Source organism: Opisthorchis viverrini (genome assembly GCF_000715545.1).
Source record: "Opisthorchis viverrini unplaced genomic scaffold opera_v5_345, whole genome shotgun sequence".
NCBI classification, from domain to species: Eukaryota; Metazoa; Platyhelminthes; class Trematoda; order Opisthorchiida; family Opisthorchiidae; genus Opisthorchis; species Opisthorchis viverrini.
The window spans coordinates 251,306-277,412 of record NW_008752001.1 but is presented as its reverse complement, the minus strand read 5'-3'; the positions used below and the strand labels follow the sequence as shown (position 1 = coordinate 277,412).

General features: G+C 43.3%; 1 protein-coding gene across 1 annotated transcript; it reads right to left on the bottom strand.

Annotated features, from left to right (window-relative positions):
- Positions 1-2: 2 nt before the first annotated feature.
- Positions 3-25,213, bottom strand: T265_15079 (hypothetical protein; the record flags this gene model as incomplete). The annotated part of the gene is made up of 14 exons (XM_009176500.1): positions 3-83; positions 2,009-2,110; positions 3,277-3,359; positions 8,030-8,139; positions 8,402-8,529; positions 12,752-12,940; positions 14,228-14,386; positions 16,523-16,610; positions 19,445-19,635; positions 22,155-22,236; positions 22,751-22,857; positions 23,709-23,969; positions 24,879-25,063; positions 25,135-25,213. Coding segments are annotated over 14 exons (1,845 nt in total), but the record flags the coding sequence as incomplete, so codon positions are not given.
- Between the last annotated feature and the right edge of the window lie 894 nt (positions 25,214-26,107).

Sequence of the window (26,107 nt, the reverse complement as noted above, 5' to 3'; positions counted from 1 at the left end):
ATCAGTTGTCTATTTCGATGACACGCCGTCATTTCTTCGACTTCACGTTGGCGCATCAACCGCTGTTCCTGCTGTCTTCGTTTCTAAAGCAGGAAAAACGAAAGTGAAATACTCTCGATATCTCCTCTGAGTCTTTATGGCTGCCAAATATAGTTGACAGAGGAAGAGAAGAGGATGTTGGCCAGTAAGTGAGCAGGACGAATGGAGGTTGAAATTTGGAAAGCCTTTGGATTGGTCTTATGGATCCAGTCACATATGAGTCGAGCAACCCAGTCAGAAAGTTAGAAATCCAGTTAAACAAACGTAGGGATTTGAGCGCTATGGTCGCGGTGCTATACTCAGTGGAATGTCTAGGCTTATAGCGATTTGGTTTCACCAAACTACGTGAGGGTAAATTGCGATACGTGTGACATGCCGAGCGGGAGCTCTTCAGGAGATCATGTCGCCAAATTTCTTTTGGTGATCACTCAGGAGATAGCTGATTTCATAACTATGGACGAAACTGGACTGACAGTGATGTTGTGATATTTGCTACTGCTGGACAAAGAGTTAAGCTCAAAACTAGATAAAGCGTGAGCAGTTTTTCAATATAAGAGAACAAAACCAGGAGCGCGTCCTAAATTACAGGTACATAATGAGACATGGGGCATATGATCTAGATCATGAGGCTTAGACGGCTTAAAGACGGAAGATGTTGACCAAAAGGATTAGACAGAATACCATAACAGTGCGGAACTGCTGACTAGATTGGGAAGAAATTCAGGGAGGTGAAGAATGATGTAAGTTTTGGCATAAAGTTGAACGTCTATATTGACCTATTCCCTAGAAAGCAAGTTCAGGGCCCTGTCGGGGTCTAGAGGTCAGGAAGAACAAAACTTCCAGCTGGCGGTTCTTGCAAGAATTGAGCACCAGAAAATGTACTGGATGACTGTTGTAACGTGAGAACGTGATAAGGCCAAGACAGAAGACCAAAAATGCTGCTGTACTGTAGGTTAGACACACAGAGCGGGTGTGTAAGCATATAGGATGGCTAACTGGCCAAATATGGTTACTTGCTTGTTCCTTCATGTTCAAACAATGAGGACGTTCCCGCCTTGACCAGTTTCGCGCCCCCTCCACTGGTCGCACGTTGCCATGCTGAGTTTAGTGAGCTCCGCTCATGCGCCTGCCATCCAAATCGTGTGGTCACAGATGATGACCTGTACGACGCATCGTACTCTGTATACGTACTTTTCATTCCGAACGCGTCCTGACAACGATCATATCGCTGTTATAATCAACTCTATGGGAACTGCTTGCAACCACATAATCCGAATGGGATGAAGAGGATGGCTGTGAGCACCTACGTTTATGCATTTGATTACAAAAAGCCAAAGATGAATAAACTAGTTGAAGGATGATATTTCGCCGCGTTTGGAAAAAACGAGACTAGTTCATCATTGGGGATATCTCTGGGGTTCTGGTGCGCGGGACCGGCATTCTAATCCATGAGTTTGAGGACCATGGACCTTGAGGATACCGTGGACCACCACGGTGTTGGTACTTTCCCTGTGAGTAACATTGACGTGAGGTTGACTTGAGTAAAAGTATCGATTATCTGATAAAACGATGACTAGATTTAGTGAAAATAGAGTCAAAGCCCATCAGTACCTTCACATCATTAACTTTGAACATCACCGGTGTGTTTTCAGCCGGACCATTGAATAAAACAGAAGAGTTACTGGTGGTCTACCACCCTTAGTAGATGGTTGTTGGCGTATGATTGAGGATCGAATTAACCAGGGCAGTTTGACGTCGAAAAATTGCTGAACTCTTGCTGAATGAATCGGATCTAAATGTGTAATGACTTATTATTCTTAGTGAACCTCAGAATGAGTAAGACAGACCACAACATGGTGTCTCACTTTCGGATAGATATATGTGCGTAAAACGTTTAAAGCGCGTCACTGACCGACGTTATAACCGTCTGCTCAAATAAAGTGGTGTAAAATGGATGACACATGCTCACTCTCTCTTCTTCCAATTGTTTTGTCCTACGCGCTTGAAGAAGTGCTTGCTTCTCCTCCCTCAACCGCCGGGCTTCTTCTTCCAATTGCCTGGCATTTTCTTCCTGGAGCGAACGATTGGAAGGATATTTGTTTTAATCTGTCGGATACACATGTGGACAGACTTTTTAAGCGCTTGAAAATCTGCGTCCAGTTTCGACGCTTCGTTACGGGTTCAGGTATCCGTGTATATCTACGCTCTTGCACTACTCAAAGATTTAAAGTAGCTAGTTTCGAACCAGAACGGGATATGGTCATTTCTACCTTGCACGTTGCAGAGCCTCGGAAGTATCTCACATGAAACCAGTATGACGCTTCTCTTCTGACTTTCACTGTCGGGTTAGCCTTGCTCCCATTGCGGTTCTACCAAAAGCCTACTCTAGTGGTGCTCTGAGCAGCCAGCCCAGTTAGAAATAGTCTCCAGAAGCCTCGACCGTCTTTGAGAAGACATTTTGTGGAACTTCGCATCTGTCAGTGTTTTGGTCTCCAACTTTTGACTGCAACTGTATCAGAGTTGCCTCCCAACATCCGTTTTCGATTTCACTGCACTGGTTCTTGATCAACACCTCATCTAACAGGCTATTTGAACAACATCTGTTTGTGAAGTCAACAGACTGAAAGAGAAGTGTTTCACTCTCGGCCGACTACGAATACTTCAAGGTTCTTATGAATGTAAACAAACACGCACATTCGGACAGCTTAGATAGCATTTGAGGACAATAACCGAAAAACATACATAACTGGGTGGAATGCTCTACCAGGCATTTCAAAGTATGGAAGTGCACAGAACGAGTGCTTAGCTTGGAGGGTTCGCAATACACGGTTAGTTACTGTCCACAATAGCCAACATTCTGCTATGTCTGCTGAAGTGCCTCTTGTTAGGTAGATCATTACTCTTGAGAACTTAGCAGCCAGACATTTAGGTTCCTTAGTTCTATTGACAAAGTTGAAAAATCAAATCAAGCCAGCCAGGACGTAAGTGCTGAGTAAGGGTGGGATCACTGGACGTTTGAACCGACAAAAAAGTCTAAGCAGGACCAAGCGATGGATGAGTTTATGCACCGAAAAAAGGTGGTTTTCTGGACACGTTGTCATGAAACCTCAAGGACGAAGACGAACCCAGCGGTACTTTGTATGGATTGTGTGTGTGGTGGATTAGACTAGATAACTCCACCGACAAGACTGATTGCTATGAAAGCATATCAAGATGGCTTCAATAGAATATACTTACCCTCTTTTTCTCTTCTGCCAGTCGTCGGCGTTCTTCACGTTCTGCACGTAATGCGGCTCTTTTAGCTGCCTGTTCTTCCATGCCTGCAGTGGAACAAATGATCTAATTTAAAGAGTAATGAACGTAGGCAGACAGGAGATATAAGCAGTGTGCAAGGTATTGCTGTGAGTTTGGATGTTAGAAACTACCCCTTATAGTTGGCCTAGTTCCTTTAGGGAAGGAGCATCCCTGCTGCTAAAGACCAACTATACTAGTGTAATGGTGATGCTACTGATTGGGGCATGTGAGTAGTATGTTTTCTCGTAAATCTGCTTTGCGTCTCTTGGAAAGTGAGATCTATTACGGAGTTTGTGGGGTCGGTCTGTAGCATTTGCTTGCAATGAGCAATGAGAACTTTCTGCCAAAATTTAACCGTAACCGGCTCTGTACAGAAAGCACTTCAGCTAAAGGTATATATTTATTTTTCTTGCAGAGATTCAACGAATCCTACGTTGCTCCCGAAAATTAGTGTGCTACGCATGAAAGTAGTTTGGAAGTTTCCGCGAGGATACTGGCGTGTGGGTGATCATCCACTCCAATGAGACTGCTTTCACTTAAGCCCGCCTGCTTTTCTGCCATGCCGGGATGCCTCTACTTTTAAGTTAGGAACCTGAAGGTATCCCGAAGCATGTCCATCGTAAACTCTAATTGACCATTTTAAACCAGGCTGTTGTGCCCTTCAGCATCCTGTCATTTTAAGGCTCGTTGCTTGAAAGTAAAAGTGCTTTTAATCCAACAGGGTCAGATAGCGACTGAAGCACCTAAATACGGGAAACGGCCAAATTCTAGAGGGAAATTACCACTTGATTTGATATGGGTAGCATGCGCAAGCTTCCTACGGAAGACAGTTAAAACTTTCCCAATTAAATGTTCAGATCGAATTTTAGGACAAACCAACGGCAAACAGTATGTGCACTTTTGGAGATTGGTTCGGTTGGTCGAATTAGTTGACGTTGCAAAAGCCTGCGCTATTTCTTGGGCCTATGCTTCCCACGGGCTTATCTGTCAGTCCTTAAGCTTTTCGCCATTCGGTGTTTGAGGGACGTTTGTTGACCATCCCAGCCGTTGCTGGTGTCAATCACAACTGCTGCTCGCGGGGTATATCAGTCAGCGGGGGCAGACGGTTTCGGGATCTGTGGGACGATAATTATCGCTGTCATGGTGCCTTTTTCACTCTGAAACCTTTTCAGGTAACCCCACTCGATAGTTGTTCAGTTATAAAGACACTTTCCAGATGGTGAACTGAATAACCTTGCATTAACCAGCTCGTATCAGGGGGAAAGCAAATGGGCACGTGTGAAAGCACAGTATCGTGGACAGTGTCAAGTGCTGTTCTCCAAAATTAATTGATGCCTTGCACCGGTAGCTAACTGCCACCTGGTCGGATTCAGTCTACGGCTGGTTAGCAGTTGGCAGCTTCCGGGTAACACAATGTCAAAGCTAGTGCTGAAAGTTTGTGCTGGTATACTAATGTTGACCATATAACTGAAGAAGTCCTTCCCTGTTATCTGTGAGGTGAGCATCGATCCTGCATCGACCAACCTTGGCATTCATATCACTTGCCAGAAGCACCGTATCTGTACTTCATGCTGGCCTAGACATTCCTGGCAAGTATCGATAGAAGCTGTCTTTCTCAGCCTCTGAGCCATCGTGTGTGGGAGAGTAAGCTGACAAAACAAAAACAACGATATCGAGATGGAGTGATCTCAACTGAGCCACTCAAACGTACAGAGCAGTGATGGCTATTTGCTGGAGTCCACCTCGGCCCTGCAACTTGGTACAACTTCAGCTCTGTGGATATCACCAGCTTCAGATAGCTTGTGACGAAAACGTCCAAGCCTCGAGGCAGCCGTTGTTACTGTTCCTCTGAGGAGACCATCCAGGGGCCAATGGCTCATTAGTATGACCAAAGTGACTGCGGGCGACTGGTCTGGCGTCAGGGCACGGACAGTAAGGTAAACACACCATATTTTTGATGCTGCCGTGCACAGTAGATAGGTTTCGCGAAAAGTTGGCCTCGAAGCAAGGTTTAGTTGTTTTTTTGGCTGCATTGATAAGTACGCCGGCAGTCACCGCCATCCTTTAAGCGGTTGGAATATGAGGTTTCCAGGGATGAATACTTCTCACCCACTGTTTCTCTGGGGTAGGCAGCATCACCGTTTCTATAAGTAAGAAACTGGTGATCGACTTTTGGAACCTATCACTCTCACATTCCTGTCACAATGAACAGAACGAATTTATCTCCAGCACTCTATGTAATGAGATTTCTCGTAGTATGGAGACTCGCTACCCTTCAGTAGACAATTCTCCTTTGGCCCTCCACGTATGGTCGAAAATTATCATCATCATCATCATCATCATCATCATCATCATCATCATCGTCATCATCAATGTTAGCTGCAATAACCGCGCACTTGTCTTACAGTTTCGTTCACCAATGATTCGGGGAGGTCGAAATGTATGGAATAGTATAATATGCAGGGACCTTTCTAGATTGAAGCCCGACTTCCACGACAAATGATTCCGGGAGGTCAAAAAGTATGGAATAGTATAATATGCAGGGACTTTTCTAGATTGAAGCCCGACTTCCATGACAACCTAAAAGCTTTCGATCAGAAACAAGCTCAGAACGTCGAAATGTATGGAATAGTATAATATGCAGGGACCTTTCTAGATTGAAGCCCGACTTCCACGACAACCTAACAGCTTTCGATCAGAAACAAGCTCAGAACGTCCTGGTTTGTATGAACTAGCGCAAAGACCCACAAATTGGTTGTGCTAAGCGAACATGTACACGGATAGTTCTGTGGATGATAATGCAGAGACGACCATCTGGATGGTTTTGGGATAGTAACCCGAAGCGAGATGCTGAACGGACTCTTATCTGATCACGTGTCTACAAAAGTAAACATGTTTTTTTATCACTCCTGTATGTCACATCATCTCTGACTTTGCTTCAGCCCCTCCTCCAAGGGAGCAATATTACTCCATAACTTGAGAGACGCTGTAGTGGGGGAGGCATAGTGTTCTGTTACAGTCTCCATCAGGCAAATTTAATATCCCATGGATTATTAAATTACTAATCAGGTTGCTGAAATTTCTGACAGCCCACGACTGGTTTCGCCCTTCTTTGTGCTCATCAGGTAGGTACAGTCCCCGAGTTTCTGTCAAACTTACGTTCCACTGGAACCCAAAGTGAACGAAATTAGCGTAATACGCTCATTCTAAAACCAATTTGGTTTTGCGGCAAACTCATCAGGAACCCAGCTAAATCTCCCGTTTATGATGTGTTTTTTTCAGCTGAGTTCCAAATGAGTCTCCTGCAAAATGAAGGCATTTCGCCCATTCCATACATTATTTAGGGTTCCTTCTCAGCGGTTGCGAGAACTTCTTGCCGAGATGATTAAATATGGTTCAGCTGTTGACGAATTTGGTCAGCAATTCGATTACCGGTGTATGGTTAAAATACTACGTAATATGACGATAATTGTTCAGCTGTAACACCTTTTCACATAACAGCTCCCAAAAATTGGCCACCAGTAAGCTGATTGTCTCAATAAGTTGGTAACATGCGGTGGCGTCTGACACATTCATTTGAAGAAGAACACAGATGAGAAATTTCATCAAGATCATTTGTAATTTAGTGCATATTGTCCCATAAGAACGATTTGATGCTCAGGTAGGAAATGGGGCTGATGGAGACAAGAGGACCAGGCCTACCTAGTGAGCCACAAGAAGGGCGAAACCAGTGGTTAGATTCCCAAGGTTTCCACCAATCTTATGACCAGTACAGCGAGTCAGAAATTAGTTCAAATCAAACTAACTATAGGTTCCCAGTGGTAGAAGCTGACCGGTAGACCTATGGTACAATGAGAAAGAGCCTGAAACTCTTAAATAAGAGGTTGCTTGCCCGTTCCTCCCACACAAATCAGATGTGTGTTGGTAAACTAGTGCTCGGACCTGACCACAGTTTAGCTCAAACTGGTCATCGAAATCCACGCGGGTCGAGTTGGCTCTGGGAAAATCTGATTTGAGGAGACAGGTGCCATATGATTATGTTTATCTTCTTTCGTCGGAGTCCCATGAGAAACAAACGGTGCACCGCATTGGTAGGGACATCGAAGGAAGGTTAATTGTCCTCGGTGCCCCCCTTGAGATTCAGGGATAAACCACTCTGACGCCATAGGTGTCAAATTAGCGAACGTGACGCGAGCCTTGCAGATTCGTGCATTTACCTCATCTGTCACACTACAATCAGCACTAATACAACTTCCGAGATAAGTAAAACGCTCCACAACTTCCAGTATCTTTTCCTGGATTGTGAGTAGCGTGTTCAGCGACTGCATGTCCACGAGCGTGACCTTACACTTTGTGGGTGCAAAGTGCATACCAAAGGACGGAATGACTTTGGTCAGTTCATTTACAAAAACACCTGAGCCTTCTCCCCCTTTTCGAAGATAAGAACGATGTCATCTACGTACCCCAGGTCGACAAGGTTTTCTTCACAGATTATTTGCACACCAGGATTTCGGAGAAAAAATGTCACCCATACACCCGGGTTAGGATGACTGATATTTGATACGAGGATGAAAGGTGATGATGAGGTTGAACACAACAGATATTTACAGGAAAGTCAACGGACTAAGTAATCGTGATCTAAATTTCATTAGATCATCCAAGCAAACACAAACGAAAGCAGGAAACATTCACTTACGAATCAAGAACGGATTCTTCTGGACAGTTCTGGTAACCGCTGCTGTGTCGTTTTCACCTTTCCCAGTCTGACCACAAGACATTTCGGTAGCTTTTGGGATGGAGCGTGAGCTATAGACCAGTTTCAGAAGGAACAAAAAAAGTCCCATCAAGAAAAGCAGTGTGCTGTGAAATGTCCCAAAAACTGATGGTGTAAATCAACAAATGGTGATGACACAATTAATTGTAACCGAACAACTAAATCTATTTTTCTGCTCGTTTAAGTGTTTCTCATTAGATGGGGACTAATATGACTGACACATCTAGACGCTGCTTCTCAGTTGTCATTTTTCTTACAAATAAGAGAGAACTAAAGTAGATGTACGTAACACACCTGGCGAAATCCGTCTCATATGGTCTTGGCGAAGATGCTGCCGAATTGTAAGTTAGACTCTGATGTTTTCGGCATTCCATGGTCCCGGATTTCAGGTGAGGGACCTGTCGAAGTGGTCCTTTTCTTGCCTAACAAAAGTTTGTGAATAAAGAGGACACGTAAAGATTTTGTTACCACAAACCAGTATTTAAAACTGCCGAAGACGAAGGACGTACAAATGTAACTCAGCACTAACTAACTGTAGTGGAATCAAGTTGATGAAGGAAACTGTGTGTATGCAATCAGATTGATTTGAACTAAAGAGAACTGAGTTGGGAAGACTGCACTCAAGGTAAGCCCGATTTTGTTAACTCCCCAAGTTTTGGTTAAATCTGGCGTAAGTTATTTGGGATAATAGAACGTGAACAGACAAATTCTTTGACACCGGGAGAATGTTTTCATACAGGGATTATAAGAACAAGACTAATAGAGAAGTGCAAAGCAGGTGGACTGTCATCAATTTGTTGACTTCCTCAGTGTGTCTAATGCAAAAAGTAAGGGTAAATCTGGTGACCCACTTTGGTTCACCGGTCCGCCCGTTGGCCTTAGTGACATTTATTTGAGATAGGTACACGGAGCATATTCAGACTAAAAGCGGAGGTCAACTGAAAGTATAGGCAAAATGAAGAACTGGGTGGAAGCTTTTTACCTTGAAATGATGTAAAAGATCAGAAAATGGACCAGAAACCTCACGTTTAGACTAATCTATCAACTGAAAAGCCGCATTTGCGAGCATCGGGACTGGGATCTTCAGAGCTTCGATGACCGTTGTTTCAGAGCGATTGCTCGTGTATGCTTGTGCCGGAGAGTCCGGAAACAGACATGTGGGAAGCGAGTGTTCTGTTGTTCAACATGGACTTCGAAAGATGAATGTCTCAAGCTCCAAGAGGTGCGTCGTATGATGATGGGTTGCGCATGCGGAATAATTTTTTTGCCAAAAGGATTGTTGTTTTCCTTGCCCGAATCAGATAAAACGTAAGCAGAGAGGTGGTCAACTGTTGACCCAGTTGAGGGGTATGAAAGTGATTGCGGGAAGCCTGGATGATATGGGTGCGGTTGGTCTTATAGGCTGTGATCCGCATGATCCCGCGTATGCATGGGTGGAAGCGCTGAGCAGGTAGTTAGTAGTAGCGTCATTGCTATCAGCTTCCATTCAGATTTTCTGAAAGAGTGCAAGTAGCTCAGTATAATGGTGGTAGGCTAGTAGTGGGCCCTTTCCTATCCAATGTTATTCTTTTCTCTACAATAGGATTTTCAAACCAGTTATGGTAAGGCGGTGCTGAATTCTCATGCGGCCGATGCTACTGGTGAGGATGGTGATGATGATGATGATGATGACGATGATGATTGTAAGTGTCAGGGTTGTCTAAACTCCAAGGATCGGTTTCGTCCATGTTGTCAACGAACGGCAAGGTTGCCATAACATGCTTGTCAGTCTCATTTGTCTGTAGACGTTTTTCCACTGAGTACGACTGTCTAGTGATGGGTAGCCAGAAAGAAGTTCAGTTATTTGATTATTATGCCTCGCCCAACCGCTCTGAAGATTTTGCTACCCAACAAGTGAGAGTATTGACTGCCGTGGAAGGAATGAATAGGTTACTGCAGGTTTGTACAGAGGTGACACGGGTGAGTGTAGCCCTCATTTGAACAAAGGCAGTAAGTCGCCATTCGAGTGTCTGATGAGCCCAAACTTGGCTAGGACAGCCAGTACACATTTCACATCCGCTTATCATGGCAGACTCGGAATCATTCGGCATGCTTTGATTTGGCTTCATCAGTAGGACATTCCAGTCTAACATGGAAATATTCTTCACAAAGCGTTTTTCCTCCTTGAAACGATTTGATTTTGGCAAAATTTCCAAACGTATATATCAGTGCCCCCATGCTTAGTCAGGGTAAGGTCTGCCAGATGAGCAGGGATAACATTTCTGGTGCGCATACCACAACCTGGCTCGTTGTATTGTTAGTTTGGGGCCACGAACACTAAAACTGTTTTCCCCTGATGACAACTGAATAGCGCCTTCTGGCGATTATGTTGCCAGCTTATCGTAAGCAGGTTGGTGTGTACAATTGCGTCTGGGATGTACACATGCAGGGCCACTGTGTAGCCGGAGAAGTCATCCATTAATTGGAATCATAGTCATATTGATGTGTTTTTTGAAACAGCACCACCGTCATTCGGCGGGTTCTACTTTCAGTCTCTTCACCACTAACGTGACTTTTCTTAGGCCTGGTGGTAAAGTTTGCCAATCGCTTGCTCTTGCCACTCGTTTGATCATGTAGTCAACAAAACACTTAGAATAATCATGTTCCTCTTTCCTTTTGAAGTCCACAAGGAGGGCATCACTACGATGGCGGAAAACAAAAAAAGGTGACATGGATAAGAATCTAACATGATGAATGGCCGACTGTGGCACTGTGTATAGAATTTAAGGAAAATAATAATGTCGCCCATCCGCGGGATATCTTCGAATAGGCCAACACTTACCGAGCACTTCAATCAGATTTCACTATAACGAACGAAAAACTAAGAAGTTTCACCCATTTCGTGTCATTTGAGGGAGAATTTCGGACAAACTACGAGTGTAGTGTGAGAAAAAGGCATTTAGAGCTTGGGGAAGTTGTTGTCTACAGTGCATGGCAACTGTAGCGTCGTTTACTAACAATCGGACAGAATAAAAGATATGTGTGCTTCTATAAATTTACGGAATACTGAGCATCAGTTTGAATCGTGAATGTAAACGGGACATGTAAACGGGTGGCCCTGGAAAGCTCATGTTGGCGGACAATAAAACCAAACAGGGTGTGTTAGACAATCCCAAAGAAGCCCGGTACGTGTTTAAAGAATTTGATAAACAGAATGATTTTTAGTGAAATGCACTTATTTGAGAACAAATCTGGTTTTGGAACCCAAGTAAACCTCTTGTTTATAATTTTTTGGGGCTGCCTGATGCAGCACACTCAGCTGCTTAAAAACAACATAAACAAGGGATTCAGGTGGGTTCCAGGTGAGTCTCCCGTTAAAACTAAATCACTATGCAAATTAGTGCGTTTCGTTAATTTCGTACAATTTGGGTTCAAGTAAAACATAAGGTTAACGGAGACTCGAGGACTGTCCCTATCTGATGAGCCCCAAGAAGGGCGAAACCTGTCGTGGGCTGTCGGAGAGTTTTCAGAAACCTTATGGTTAATGTATTACGGCTATTGGATTTTTTTCTTTCAGTCCCAAAGGGAAACCAGAAATCAGAAGGGAGGGTATATACGGCGACTTTTAAAATATGATATATCCGGATCCTCAGTCATTTTTTATCAGGATGTAGAACAGTGATGTGAATAGTTTAAAACCGAAGGGTATCGGGCGGGGTTTCCCAAATTCTTGGTGAAACTTGTTCCTCCTCTGGTTTATTATGCTGTTTTGAGCTTTTCACTTCCGGACTTCCATCCTCCTGAGGGTTTGTGGCTTGAGTCAGTGTTGACTTATGTTGCCAGTTTCATCGATGGAGTACCAAACTTTAACGGGTTCACTCCTTTTGATTTTCATGCCTGGGCCAACAAGTGCGTGTGGTTCCAGTGGAACCGGTGTTTGTCCTGAACTTCGTTCATGGAGACTAGCGAAAGTCGACCGCAGTGATTTCGCGTTCCTGTTGTCTGGTGGGAAGCTCCCTTTCCCCAACAACCACTAGATCAACATCCAGTAGGGATTCAGGAACCACCGGTTTTCCAACGAATTGCGAACATAAGGTGTCTGTTGAGACCACTAGAGTATTCACCACCTCCTATCATCATAAAAGAATCCACATTGGGGTCGTACCAGTTAGTTCTTCATTGTCACTTAGTCAGAGTGTGACAAAAGCATGGCAAGTGGGACCAGAACCTTTTCGGTGCACGTCGGTTGAACTAAACCTGAACCAACTGTGCTCACCACCATTCTTCCGAAGTGATGAAATCTCATAAGGAACTGGCAATCTAGTAAGGTTTTGAATACATTTGGCTCGGAAGTGACAACTGCAATACGTGACGAGTAGAGTAGGTGGATCTCTGGGTGAAACTTTGGGCTTTGTGCTCAGAATTCACCCATGACTTAAAGGATTCACAACAAAAGCCTACGATCTCATGCGGATTTGTCCGCAAAGAGTTTCTTGTGGAATTTGGATGGTCTTGCCTCGGAGGCGTGTGGAAGTCCTGATTCAAGTAAATCAGACCTGACCACTTGGCATCTGATGAAGGTGCGGTCATCCTTCATACAACGAATTCATTCCAAAGCCAAGGCGAGCTATGGTGTACGGAAAAATGAGTAACCCAAACACAAACCTGAATTAATGAGCGCTCCCTCAACATTCGTTCCTTTGCTTCCAACAGCAGCTCTGCTTGACGCTTTTCCAACTTGAGCTTTTCGATTTCTCTGTGCTGTTCGGCGATTTTCTGGCGCTGTTGGCACACTGTGGATGACAATTTTGAGCGTTCGTCAGCTGATCGTCCATCATTTCGTTGGGCGGATTCCTGTGAAATAGAAAATGAAAGTTGAAGCTGCGAGGTCAATATCAATTGGAGGTTACTGTTCATCAGTTTTGAAAATGGTGCCTTTATTGACTTTGGTCAGTAGTTCATAAAACCTATATAGATTCAACATCCCATCTGTGTGGCTTCCGTTTCACTGCAATGGCTCATAACTAGAACCAGACTCACTGGCTTCTAACTTCCAGTTTTTACAAAAGTGGGTCCTCCATTCCTGCCAGGTAGAGAGACTGTTTTGCTGTGAAATTTTTCTGTGAACAAGACCTGGACAGGTCACTAAAATAGCACACACACGAAGAATATCGTATAAAGCCATCTTTTCTCCTCAGGCTCAACAATCCCTTTTGCGAACACTGTTGTTCAGAATCTCATGCTGCAGGAAGATGCCTGTATTCGGTTTTCAAAATCGCTGTTCGACCAAATCTAAGTAGAGTTTTTCCATGTTATCCAAGGCACCATCATGTTCGTGGAGAAGCTACGGTAAAAATGCTTTCCCGAGTTGCGATTTGTTTCCTTGAAAACCAACTACGTTCATCAGTATTTCCTTTCTTTTAACAGTAAAAAAGAAACAGCTTGTTGGACCCCATTTGATTCGAAGTGATGCTGTGTGAGCGGTCTAACCACCTTGTTTCCTGCAATTATCGCATGAACCTATAGGCCTGAAACTTGTTCTCAATGAATGATTTATACACCAATAAGGTTTATCCGTTCTCCGGAGTGATTTGAGAAAGCTGAGTCAGCTCCGAGTCATATGGAGATTAAAGACCATCCGCTCGTGACCGAATGGAGGAGGTTCGAGTGATCCAAACTCCCTAATGGAATTTCGCGAGACTCGCACTGCTGATGACCCTCAATGAGGATGAAAAAAGTTTAATCAAAGACCATCCGTTCCTGACCGAACAGAGGAGTTTCGGGTGATCCAGACTTCGTAATGGAATTTCGCGAGACCCGCACTGCTGATGACCCTCAATGAGGATGAAACAAGTTTGCAGTACCTCTCAGCTTTTCAGCAAATGCTTTTTGCAGGACGAAGTCTCTGGTGAGAATTTCAAATTCTGTTCACACCAAGAGGAAGTTTAAGATTACCTAAGACTCGTGCATTGAAGGGCCTGGTGGGCTTAATAGAAAAAAGCACTCAAACTGAGGAACCTACTGCAGATTCTCCACGTGCACCAGGCTATAATCACTTAGCAAAACGGATGGCTTAATAAAGGGAGCAAATTATGCAATTCGCAATCGATTCCGGGAGATAGGATAGCCATCTGCACTCACTGATTTGTGTTTTGTCAAATCCATGTTGTCGAAATCGTGCGTGTGCACTCCGTGGCCGTGATGCGAACGTGGTGTACTTGCCCAGCTGTGTAGTCGATCCAAAAATTCGGTCTCTTTTTGACGTCGTAGTTCCTCACGCTCTGCTAGGATTCGACGGGCCTAGAAAACACGGAAGAGGCGTCTCGCTGTTTCACTTCGTTTCACTTCTTGAAGGCATTGTGCACAGAGCTAAGTATTGATTTTTATGGTGATATGAACCTTTTGTTTTTATGAACGAGAAACTTAGTTAGTGAAGGATTGATGAACTCATTTTATTGAGGCATAACTTTGTATGTTTATATTTTCATCTAGTGAACCAGTTAGTCACAATAGGACGGCAACACAAGACCACTTATTTAGAAGATCCACTGAAGGCAATCTTGTGGACCATTTAGGCTTGGCTGATGCTGGATACAGTTAGGTGTATGGGAGCACAGAGTAGCGCTTTATTGTTCAAGTATCCAAGTCGCCTTAGGGTTGAGAATGCATCTGAACATCAGAGTGGGTACCACAGCCTATCAGCTGGGGAGCGTGAGTGAATAATCTTGGTAGACTGGAGGATGAGAGAAGGGAAACTCATTGATCACAGGGTATGCTGTTGTGGGTGAACTAGTATCATGAAATAGATTCAACAACGAATGGGCGCTTTCGCCACAATGGTGATCCGACAAAGACCTCACAAAATCGGGTTTGCCTTCGCTCACTCGGCGCTTAAAGTGGGACGCTGCACTGCACTTGTCCTGTTGCCAAGGTGACTGGCACTGTATCAGACCAGTTGTACCGTCTTCGGTTCTAAGGGACACCAAGACCTAGATGATTCAGTATGTCTGCGTTTAGATCGGTGTCTTTTAAAGAATCCAATATTTCGGCGTAAATTTCATGAAGTTATGCTCACAACACTCAGCGCGCTCACTTCAGTGCCATCAGCTGATAACATATAAATCTATGCTAAACCAACGAGATCGTTGGCGTTACAGAGCACAATAGCCTAACAGCTATTAATAACAAGTCTACAGAAGGCACTTTGTTTAACTGAGATACAGATCGAGCGCATTATTCGAACATTGTTCATGGTCACACCACTCTCGTCTGAACGGTCGTCCTCCTGCTCTGGTATAATAATTCCGGTGAGTCCGCACCGAGGGGAAACACTGGACTCGAGGTTCGCTCTTATTAGAGCTCATCAACAGTGCATATCCAGTGACCGTGCCGGGATTTGAAGCCTGAACATCTGACATGCGAGGTGGGCGTGTAACAACTACTCCACCAACGCACGTTGGACGTATCTGAATTTTCACGTCTGAACGGGCGAACGTGTTCACTTTGTTCATTGACTGAAGACGGTAGAGGCACCTACATTGTCTCGGCTGTTTATGAATCGGTACGTAAGCTGCTCATAGGTTCATGGGCACGGATTCTTGTATTGTGAAATTATCTCAAAATGTTTTTGCACTTTTCCGTTTTTGGGCGATGATGTGATCCAGGTTCGAACTGGAACTATCACGTCTTCTCGGGAACCCTACACCACTATGAAGAGAAGCCAGCTCGCTAACAGTGAAATTTAGTTAGTTTGCTTTAAACTGAATGCGTGAATGAAATTGCGAGCGGGAATCTAAAGAAGATAATAAACTTATTTGTAGAATTCATGGGTTTGGGTACATTTTATTTAAATACATTGCTTCCAGGGATAAAAGGGCTTTTCATTTTGTCTAATTCTACACTACTTACAAGTTGCTCAGTATGCACCAACTCTATCACTATTGGTGCAAGAATACCAGGTCTAATCTCGTAGATTAATCAAGGTAGAGACGCAAGGGTGGTTTAGCTGCAAAGAAGCAGCGATGGTAATTAATGCAGGTGCAATTTCCTCAAGTGACCTTCTCTTGTCTTCAAGAGTCCTGACGAGGCCGAATCAGAGACTAAGCTGTGCCTCTACTGACCCATTGAGGAACGCACATTTGTCCTTGTTGAGGGAGAGAGAACTGAGAGAACCGTTATAGATTTCGACGGATCAACAGGAGGCATACATCTGGGGGACACAGCAGTAACAGCGACCGCAAAAGTCGGTACAATAAGTAAACTGAATTACTTAGGCGCCAATACGCTTGGTATAATGGAAGGTCAGGCTGTCTAATCGGGAAACTGCCTCGCAAGACCCACTCCCTACAATAGTCAACTTAGGGAACAAACCTCTGGACGGTGGCCAGAATTCCTTGCATATCCTAACAAGGTCACGTACATGATGGTGAAGCTTACCTTTCTTCCTCGGACGTTGGCTTTCCAGATTCGGAACATTTGGCGTTTCAGCAAATTCTGATGAAACTCTACAGCTGACGTTTCACCCCTGGGATCCAAAATAAAAAGATGGAACGTTAGGTGCCAGTTTTTTTATGGACAGTAGAGAGACAAGTTGACAATATTGCTGCTAATGTATTAGACTAGAACGCGTGCACGCAGCGAACCACGGTAAACTTTTAACTCCAGGAGTGAAGCTCGGTAATATTTCTAGTGGCAAATACGGCATAATGATGAACATAAATCCACCTCAAATCTGAATCAAGGAGCTAAGCACTGGTGTCCCTACAGTTCTAATAATAGCGGCGTGAGACAAATCTGAAGCAAGAAGTGAACTATATCTGAAACACGAGTAACTATTCCACACTACTCAGATTGCTACTCAAGTGTATCTTAGGGCAGGCTTCCAGTGTTAGTAAAGCTGAAACGGCAGTTGAACTCTCTTGGACAGCTGATGACGCTGCGAAATACTCGTCGAATACATGGTTGCAGAGGACTGCTCGCCCAAGAATAGGTCATTTTCGAAACCTTCATGTCGCTTCAAAAGGCGTTCAGTCATGGTTCGATGGGTGGTCGTCGTGACCCATTCGGTTGACCAACTTTGGAGTTTCAAGATTGAGTTCTGGGATGAATGTGGCTTTCGATCATCCTAACGATTCTTATTTGTAATAGTGATGTGAAGAGAATTGGTAATTTTCAATGTAGATTCTTCTTGTCAGTAAAGCCACTGCATGGCGGAAATCTGAGAAGTACTGTGCAGCTGTTTCACATTTGTGGGACTTACCAACAATGTTCATCTCACGAAATTCAGAAATTTGAGAACATACAATCTTCCGCCCAGTGGTTGGTCATTTAACCATTTGACCACGTGTGATTGATTAGCAGTTTCAATAATCTGCACTTTAGTAAGACCACAAGGAACCGACTTTTTGTTCCTCCAAAGTATGGCCAAGCTTCTAACTTCCAGGCTGTCCTTAAAAAATCGTAACTGAGATGCTAGCTTAGTACGACGAACCATTTTTGATTTTGGGTACACTGCAGTAATCGTGTGACACCAGTGCATGCCACACTGTTCACAGCGATCAGCGAGGACTGACCAGTCAATGAGGCAACCGAGCTACCATGTTAATCAAACGCACCACTAGTTAACTGCTATGGTTTGGTAAGCAATTTCTGGCAAACACTCATTACTGTGACGAGTAACGAGTTAAGTAAAGAGTGTACAATTTTCATAAAGGGAACTACTCACAAGGTTGCTAAAAACTCTTCGACAGCCCACGACTGGTTTCGCCCTTCTTGAGGCTCATCAGGTAGACGCAGTCCCTTGGACAACCCACGACCGGTTTCGCTCTTCTTGGGGCTCATCAGGTAGGCGCAGTCCCCGAGTTTCCGTCAATCTTGTGTTTTACTTGAACCCAAATTGCACTGTTTTCGAGAAATACACTCATTTACAAATCAATTTGGTTTTCAAGAGGGACTCAACTGCTTATGATATTTCAGCAAACTTGTGAGTAGTTTCCCTTATGAAAACATACTGCGATATCTCGAATATCGTGTCAACTGAATCATGAGGCGGCCTGTGTGCAGCACATTCAGTTGTAGAATATCATAAAGGAGAGATTCAGTTGAGTCTCTCGTGAAAACCAAATTGAGTTGCAGATGAGTGTATTTCTCGAAAAGAGTGTATAAGTTGGGATTGAGATCTATGTGACCATCAATCATAGTCAATAGATCCTGTCCTTCTTAGAAATTAAAAAGTCATTGAATAGATCAACTCCGGACCGCTAATAGAGAGATGATTGCTGCAGAAACGCACAAATGTTAGATGAATCACTGAATTACACGAGTCGATCCAGAGCCACCAACCACCGACCATACAACTCAAATGAATTTCAGAAAATGGGGGTTAGAGTAAAGATAGAGAGCTATGTGATTAAAGGTGAAAAATATTTCGAGTATGAGGCTAACGTGACAAGCCTGAGCCCAAGATGTAACGAAGCTAATTGAAACCCATTCAGGCAAGTTCGTTAACCCGAATAAATTGGCTTTTTTTAAACAAAGAGTAGTGAACCACACTGAAAGTCAGGAAAGACAAAATCTACTTAGAGGGCAGCATTAACAATGATATATCCGATTATCCATTTCCACGCATCCTAAAACTGCTACCTCAGTAGTAGGTTTGGTACACCGATTCGTCCCAACACATTTCATAACTTTCTGATAGCTTTCCATCCGAATTTTCGAAACACAATTTATAGTATTGTGATGTTTCCTTGCTTTCATTTAAGTGGGTCGAATTCGACCCACTGGTTGAAGTCAGGGCTAGATGGCGCTCCAGAAAATAGAGTGCTTGCAGCGAAGGAACCACACTCCATCCTGCGAAGAAGCCAGGTTGGTTTCTGCTTCAAATTCAGCTCAAAGATTTGTCTCAGCTACGAACCAGAAGAAATCGATGGCATTTCATCCCAGCTGAAATAATTCAGGTGGATGTGAAAGCAGTCTATCGGCCACTGTTCCAGTTCAAAGTTAGCCACTGACCCCAATACTGATGTCATTTGTCCTGTCTACATAACAGAGGTCGACAGCTGCTGAGTGGCAGCGTACCATTATCTCGCTAAATTCCATCGAAACAAGACGTGTAGTGGATCGGCAAGACCAAACTAACCACTCTTGGTTTGACTCTAGCAATTTTCAAGATTTTTTTCTCACGTTTTGGTTAATCTCAAGTCTTCTTTGAGGACTGCGATAAGTTTGGATTTTCATGAGTAGTCTCATGAGTAGTCAAGTTTATACATCTCGACGCCCGTGCAAGCCCGACCTTATGGCAACTTTTGTTCACAGAGATACCCAAAATTTGTTGATTGATCCATCTGAAAAACTCACCAAGTAAGTTCATAATCTTGTTGCCTTGCTTCTTCCATTTCCCTTTCCAGGCGAATCTCGGCAACCTGCGAATTCCACGCAGAAAATACAGCTCTCAGCAGTTGATGTTGTGTTGTTTTCCCACGCACCGAGACCTCTGTGTGAGCCATCTTTATGTTTACCAGCCATGTGTGAAAAGCAGATCGCAAAAGCTGTGAAGTAGAAACACAGAATGAAGGCGTTTCATATCTAGTGAGGTCAAACAAGATGTTCATGGTCAACTGGAACCCGATTTATTCTACATAGACACGTGTACCCGCTAGAAATGAGAGCAGAGCTCGAATACATATGGGCAACGAAATTCCACCTCGGAAGTTACGGTTTCGCAAGTTTGATAACCACATTCAGCGTGAATCCATACAGTTCACTGGTTTTGTCTTGTTCTGTACTAAGCACCCGAAGAGGGTTAAAAAGGATGGGGCTGTATTCGTGCATATGCTGTTTGCACGAATATGTATGTTATTCAGGCATATCGCTCGCTCCACGACACAGGTTAGCAACAATAGTGGTTGACACTCGGTCTCAACAGGTTGAAAACTATAAATAACTGAATTTGGCACAACAAAGGGTGCCAGAATACGAACAGGCGAACGGAGTGAATAACTGGGGTATTATCCAAAAATTCATTATAATGTAATCGCGCATCGACAAGAACTACCAGCAACAAATTAATTGGTCAGTTTTTCTCTAGAAAGATCCCTAGAAGAAAGGCCGTTCTCTCATAGACACTCCTCGTCAGATTTCTGAAAGATTTTCTGGAGTAACCACCTGTGCTTTACCATAGTCCATAGTTTTGTTCTTCTGGGATCAACTGTCCCGTTTAAACCTGGTTATTTACAGAGAAGTAACATAAAAAGAACACATCATTCAAGAGCTACTGATTAACAGTTTGATGTAGGATGCAAGGTGGAGCGCCAATGTCCTTGAAGCCATTAAAAAGCTGACTGGAAAATTTAAAAATAAATACGAAAATCAACTGTTACCATTCGACAAGTCCTTAGCTTACCTTCAAGTGCAGAGAAAAGCACTGAGCTAGAGTTCCTTTTTCCCAGTGCTACGCTTATGCCTCTGACCTCTGAAATCGTTTGCATCCATGGCCCGTTATTGTGGAATATCTTTCACAACTTGCTGATTTACCGAGAGGTCTTTGTGAAAACTCACCCAGCGAAGGAAAAGAGAAAACTATCGATTAAATACTTCGGCTCAAAAGTCATGGCTAGCAGGCCCATGATGTCAGTGGCGCGTGCAAGGAAGCCACATGGAGCCCAAACAGTTGTGTCACGACACTCAATTCGAATGAGGGTGTCTTCATTTTGCATTGTCATGTCATGATCCGAAGTTTCGCCAACGGGAATTTGGGATGCATACTAACATTTCCGTTCGTAGGTAGTGACTGGACTTAACTAGCACTTGTTCTAAGCACACTCTCTACTTAGGACGCATCTGCTGCGCTAGCTTTTCTATTGCGCTACCAAGTACTGACCTAAGCTTCACTTCATTGCGGGCGAACTCCTGCTATGCGACAGAAGGCTAGTGAGTAGTCTTGCATCTCAGCAATGATTTATGCCACCTTAAGATTACAGCTCAGTTAAACCAAGAATGTCAGTCTAGCGTCTTTTGTGAAACATCGGCTATGAGGACTTGATACCACCTAAGCATAACATATAAGCTTATTTTCGAATAGGACACATTCTTAGGGTGTCTTCTGGGCTCGAAGCAGCTGGCTTAGTGGCTAAGGCGCCAACTTACTGCCCAAAAGGTCCATGGTTCGAATCCAACCTCAGCATCCCGATTGCTCCGGTCTAGGCTTGGGCAATATCCCAGCCCTCATGTTCCCCCCACCCGTTGGCATGGTTAGGCACCGAAGGTTTGTCACAGCTGAATGATTATTATTATTACTGCTATTATTGTATTATTGTATTTTTGTATATATCTTTGGATAGCCCTAGAGAATATCGCAATTTAATCACTGATCAGCAACAGTACTAGATCATGATAATGCCCGTCTTAGGACCAAACCGCGTACGAATGCAGATTCCGATGTAAAAACCCATTATTATTTTGTATATATTTTAGATAGCCCTAGAGAACATTGCGATTTAACTCACTGATGGACAACAGTACTAGATCACGATAGTGCCCCTCTTAGGATCAAACTGCGTACGAATGCAGATTCCGATGTAAAAACTAGCAAGCAACCTTAAGTGACCCTAATGAATACTATCTTGGCCACCGAATAACTTAGGTGGTTTTCCCTTACTAACTTAACCCTTACAGTAGCACCATCCAAGGTGAGTTGTATTGTTTTTATATTGGCAAAATAACAGCTTTTATGATCTGGACGGCGTCACGAAAGTGTCCATCCACGACGGGATAATATAGGTAAGAATGCTTTGCTTTTATCATACTTTCAAAGAAAAGTACCCTAAAGGTATTTCAAGAGTACATTTGTTCATTTCCGGTATTTACACCCAAGTTGTCCAATATAGACAGTTTGAAGATCAAGGTGAATAGTCATCCATTTGTCTTTCTAACAGTTTTCCCAACAGGATAATTGATTCAAGACAGACGTACGACAGCTCAAAAAGGTCCGAACTCTACTTGCTTGCCAATGGACAGAAAAAGTGAACAGATATTTACATAATTATCAGTAGTGTATCGTATCACTCACCGACTCTCGTATTTCCCTGTCAGCATCAGCAGTGAACTGGACTTTTGAGTTGTCCGATACCCCTTCCTCATCGTGACATCCTCTAAAATGATCAAGATGGGGATTCCCCAAGTGGTCACTGTTTAACCGGAATTCCGCAAATGCATTTGTACCAGATAATCAACAGTGAAGACAATCAACGTGCGTGATACAGGGAAATTTTGGAGGAACGTTGAATCGCATCAGCTTAGTTCCATACGAATCGTGAAAAAGACTGGCACACCAATAACATCAATAAATGGTTCTGAGAAAAGAGAATCGGTTTGGTCGGAGCTCGCATTTTGAGCTCAATATGATGAACCATTGTCGGACTCATTTGGACGCAAGTCTCACAGTTCTCCTGTAACACAGAAGTTCTTTGACGGCTTGGCGTTAATCCACCATTTGAAAAAGTCAAGCCAAGTCAGGATCAGGCATAACTGATCCAGGTCCCTATTCTCCTTCAAAAAACGAACACGAATGATCTAGCGAATCAATATCCATTTAGACATTGGGCGTACTTAGTACAAAATTGAGCAAATGTCTTACGTAATCCAAACAAAGAAACCATGACAAACCTTTCTGTCGAGGTCGTTTCGTTTCCTAGATCCATCATTCTACGAATACGGAGCATCTCTTCTTCCTGTCGCAACCGTTCCTTCAGACGCTCAGCTGCTTGCTGTTCCTACAAAACGTTAGGTGTGTGAGTTACACGGAAATAGTGCAAACCTTTTTGAAGTTTATAAGAGTCTACCTTGTAATAAACAACATCAGGTTGACAATGTTGAAGTTTGACGGGTATAACATTGGATTCACCGTAGGAAGCAATGCAGTATTCATTGATTGGGGAGGTCCTAGGATAGATAACTTGAATTATTTTGATCTTTATCGGAATACTACCGAGTGATAGATGTTACTTATTCGCGGGGTAGCGATTTCGGTATGGTCAGCCTGTTACCTTTTAAAAAGCAGCCAGCAAAATACTGTTCAATGTTACGAAGGAATCACTTTCTCCACATCTGTCAGATTTTGAAGTGGTGTTGAAAAGGTGAAGTATTGAGTGACTCAACCGTTTCGTGTAAGACAACCATCGAAATATGAGGATCGAAATCTATATTCGATTTCATTTCTGCCACTATGTTAGATTCTAAAGTGCTGATTTAACGTGTATTATGAGGACACTGATGGAGAAGATTCACCCAGTCTTCTCACACACAAATTATATTGCTGAGTTCTTATCGACCGTGGTCGAATCTACCACATCAGAATAGTCGACAAAGATTTCAGCACAATATCCTACGATTATGAGTATCACACCAATGATTTGCCGTTCGTAGTCAAACGGGTTAGTCTCCAACCAGCAGCCGCCAGGTCGCGCGTCCCAGTTGCACCGCATATTTGTGAGATATCCCCAGTTGGCGATTTCCGGCAACGACAAAACAGATGTAAAATGTCATTCAGCATAGAGCGACTTCAATTCACAATGAAATTCACATTTTAAAAACATCGGTTTGGTTTATAAACTAAACCACCCACTAGTTGCACCAGTTCTGCAGCCTCGAGCTCCGCCTCGCGTTGTAGGAGCAAGTCACGCGCCCGTTGTTCTTCCTCTTGTCTCCTAAGTTCACGACGAGCACGTGACTCTTCAAAACGTAAAAGCATTCTATCCAACATGTTCTGCGTTGGATTCTCTCTGATCGTTTCCTTCCGTTCTGTTCTACTAGAACCATGGGGACCAGTCTGAGAAGGTTTATGCGACTGTGATTTTGAGTTCACTCTTTTTTCTGCGTCTGAAGTCTGGGGGCATTGGAAGAAAGACAAGATTTAAGAAATATGAAGAGCTGCATCGATGCGGTTTCAAAAAAGTATTCTTCGGACCGGAACACTCACAAATTCGTTTTCCCAGTCCAGGATAAACCTCACCAATAAAAGTTTATGGGGAGGGGAACACTAGTTGTGTTGTTTTGGATGACTTAGTAGGTAAAGAGCAAAATTAGTGGCCAGAAGAACCATTGCTCGAACTCAACTTTTGTATCTCGACTGCTCCAGTTGTCAACGTTCACGTCTCCTGTCAGCTGGAACGTCGAAGTTGGGTTCGAACCATGACCATGCAGTTACTAAGTTCGTGTATTGATGAAGGTCCCATTCTGAGATCTAAGTCTCCATCGGTATCCACCAGTATGTGAACCATGGTCCAATTCCATGCTGTATCAGTTGCTATCAAGAAGTCAAGTGTGAAACGGGAGGTGCACTTATGAATGGGTACTTCTGCAACTATAAGTACAGTATAAACTAAAATACTTTCGGATTTTCGTATGAACTAAACAGTGCAATGCTAACTACTGTTCACAATGTGGTCTCTTACAAAGACGTAATGCAGTACTCATAACTTTGCTGAAAACCCTTCAAAAGCCCATGACCAACTTCACTATTCTTGAAGCTCACCAGGTGGGCGCTTCCGTCCAATCCTATTGAGTGACCTTTTGGGGTTGTCACTCAATAGATTCGTAAGTGTTTTAATGCAGTGGACGTAAAACTGAACATTAGAATTGTTGCAAATGATCACCAGAAACCAGCACATGACACTGAGATACATTTAGAAACGTCATCATTGTTAAAGCAAATTGATCTTGAGAATAAATGATTTCTTGTGTGTTACTAATAGTTCCTTCCAACCTTAAAAAAGAATATTCAGGCCTAACCTACCTTTCTGAATTTTTCGGAGAATTCAAAAATTTCTCCATTCAGCTCATTCCACTGGTGTTTTGTAAAGGTTTGATTTTGGATATTGATAACATTGTTAAGAATACTGGCATCTTCTTCCTCGTCTGCATCCACAATGCGAGTTGCAGCCCATTGTGTGAGCACGTTCCTGGCTTCAGAATACACATCTACAAATGTTCTTATCAAACGCAAATCAACAACTGACCATTCTTTTTTACTCTGTCTACAGGTGCATAACTTGACGATGAATACTTGTTTTCCAGCCTGTTCGGCAACTGGGATGTTGGGACGCAGACTCTGTGACGCGTGTTTTTCATTTCACTGAGATGTGTTGCCTTCGTGCTTACCATTCAGAAGTGTTGAGTGGTCGCCTACATTTGAGAAAAATTCCCCTATAGGAGCACAGAAGCCTCGTTTAGGGGATTTACTTCGAGACACTGCAAACAGAAAAGAACACGGATATAAGATTTCACTCTTGAACGTATCCAACTTGTGCACCACAAGCTCACGGATAAGAAACATCATTTTTGAGGCACAAATGACCACCAATAGTAAATTGTGAACCTTTGAAAAATGTTTTTGGAAAATTATTTCAGATACGGGCTATTTTTTAAACTTTCATCCACGGCACAAGCAATCAATCCCAGTCCGTATGGACCCAGGCGGATTTTTCCCGCCTTAACAGGAAGTATTGGAAAATTGAGTAAGCAATAGAGCTGATTAGGAGTCTTCTTAATTTCATAGCACCATACTCTAGGTTATGAGCTCAAGAGATTTTACCATAAGGACGCTAACGGATGCCCGTGGCACCACCACTACAATCATCGTCATCACCACTAGCAAAATCTCTATCCACACCACTACAAATTGCAGCAACCACCACCTATTATCCTCACCACCGCCACAAAAATAAAGACTCCTGGTCACCTAAAGTACAATTGGTTCATTGTGAATGGTATGTGCTTACAGTTCAGGACACATATGTCACACCCACCTGCCCACAGTGACTATAAGATGGATACGGTCCAAAAGTTGAGCTCACAAGCATTGGCAAAATAATTTGCTTTATACTTTTTATTCGGTGAAAACAGAAAATGCGAATCATGCGAAAACTAGCGTGAAATTATCTAAAGGAAAAACCAGTTTCTATTGGTTACGCATGTGCTTTCAATCCCTCTTGATCTTCGAGAAGGAACTAGCAGGAAACTGAC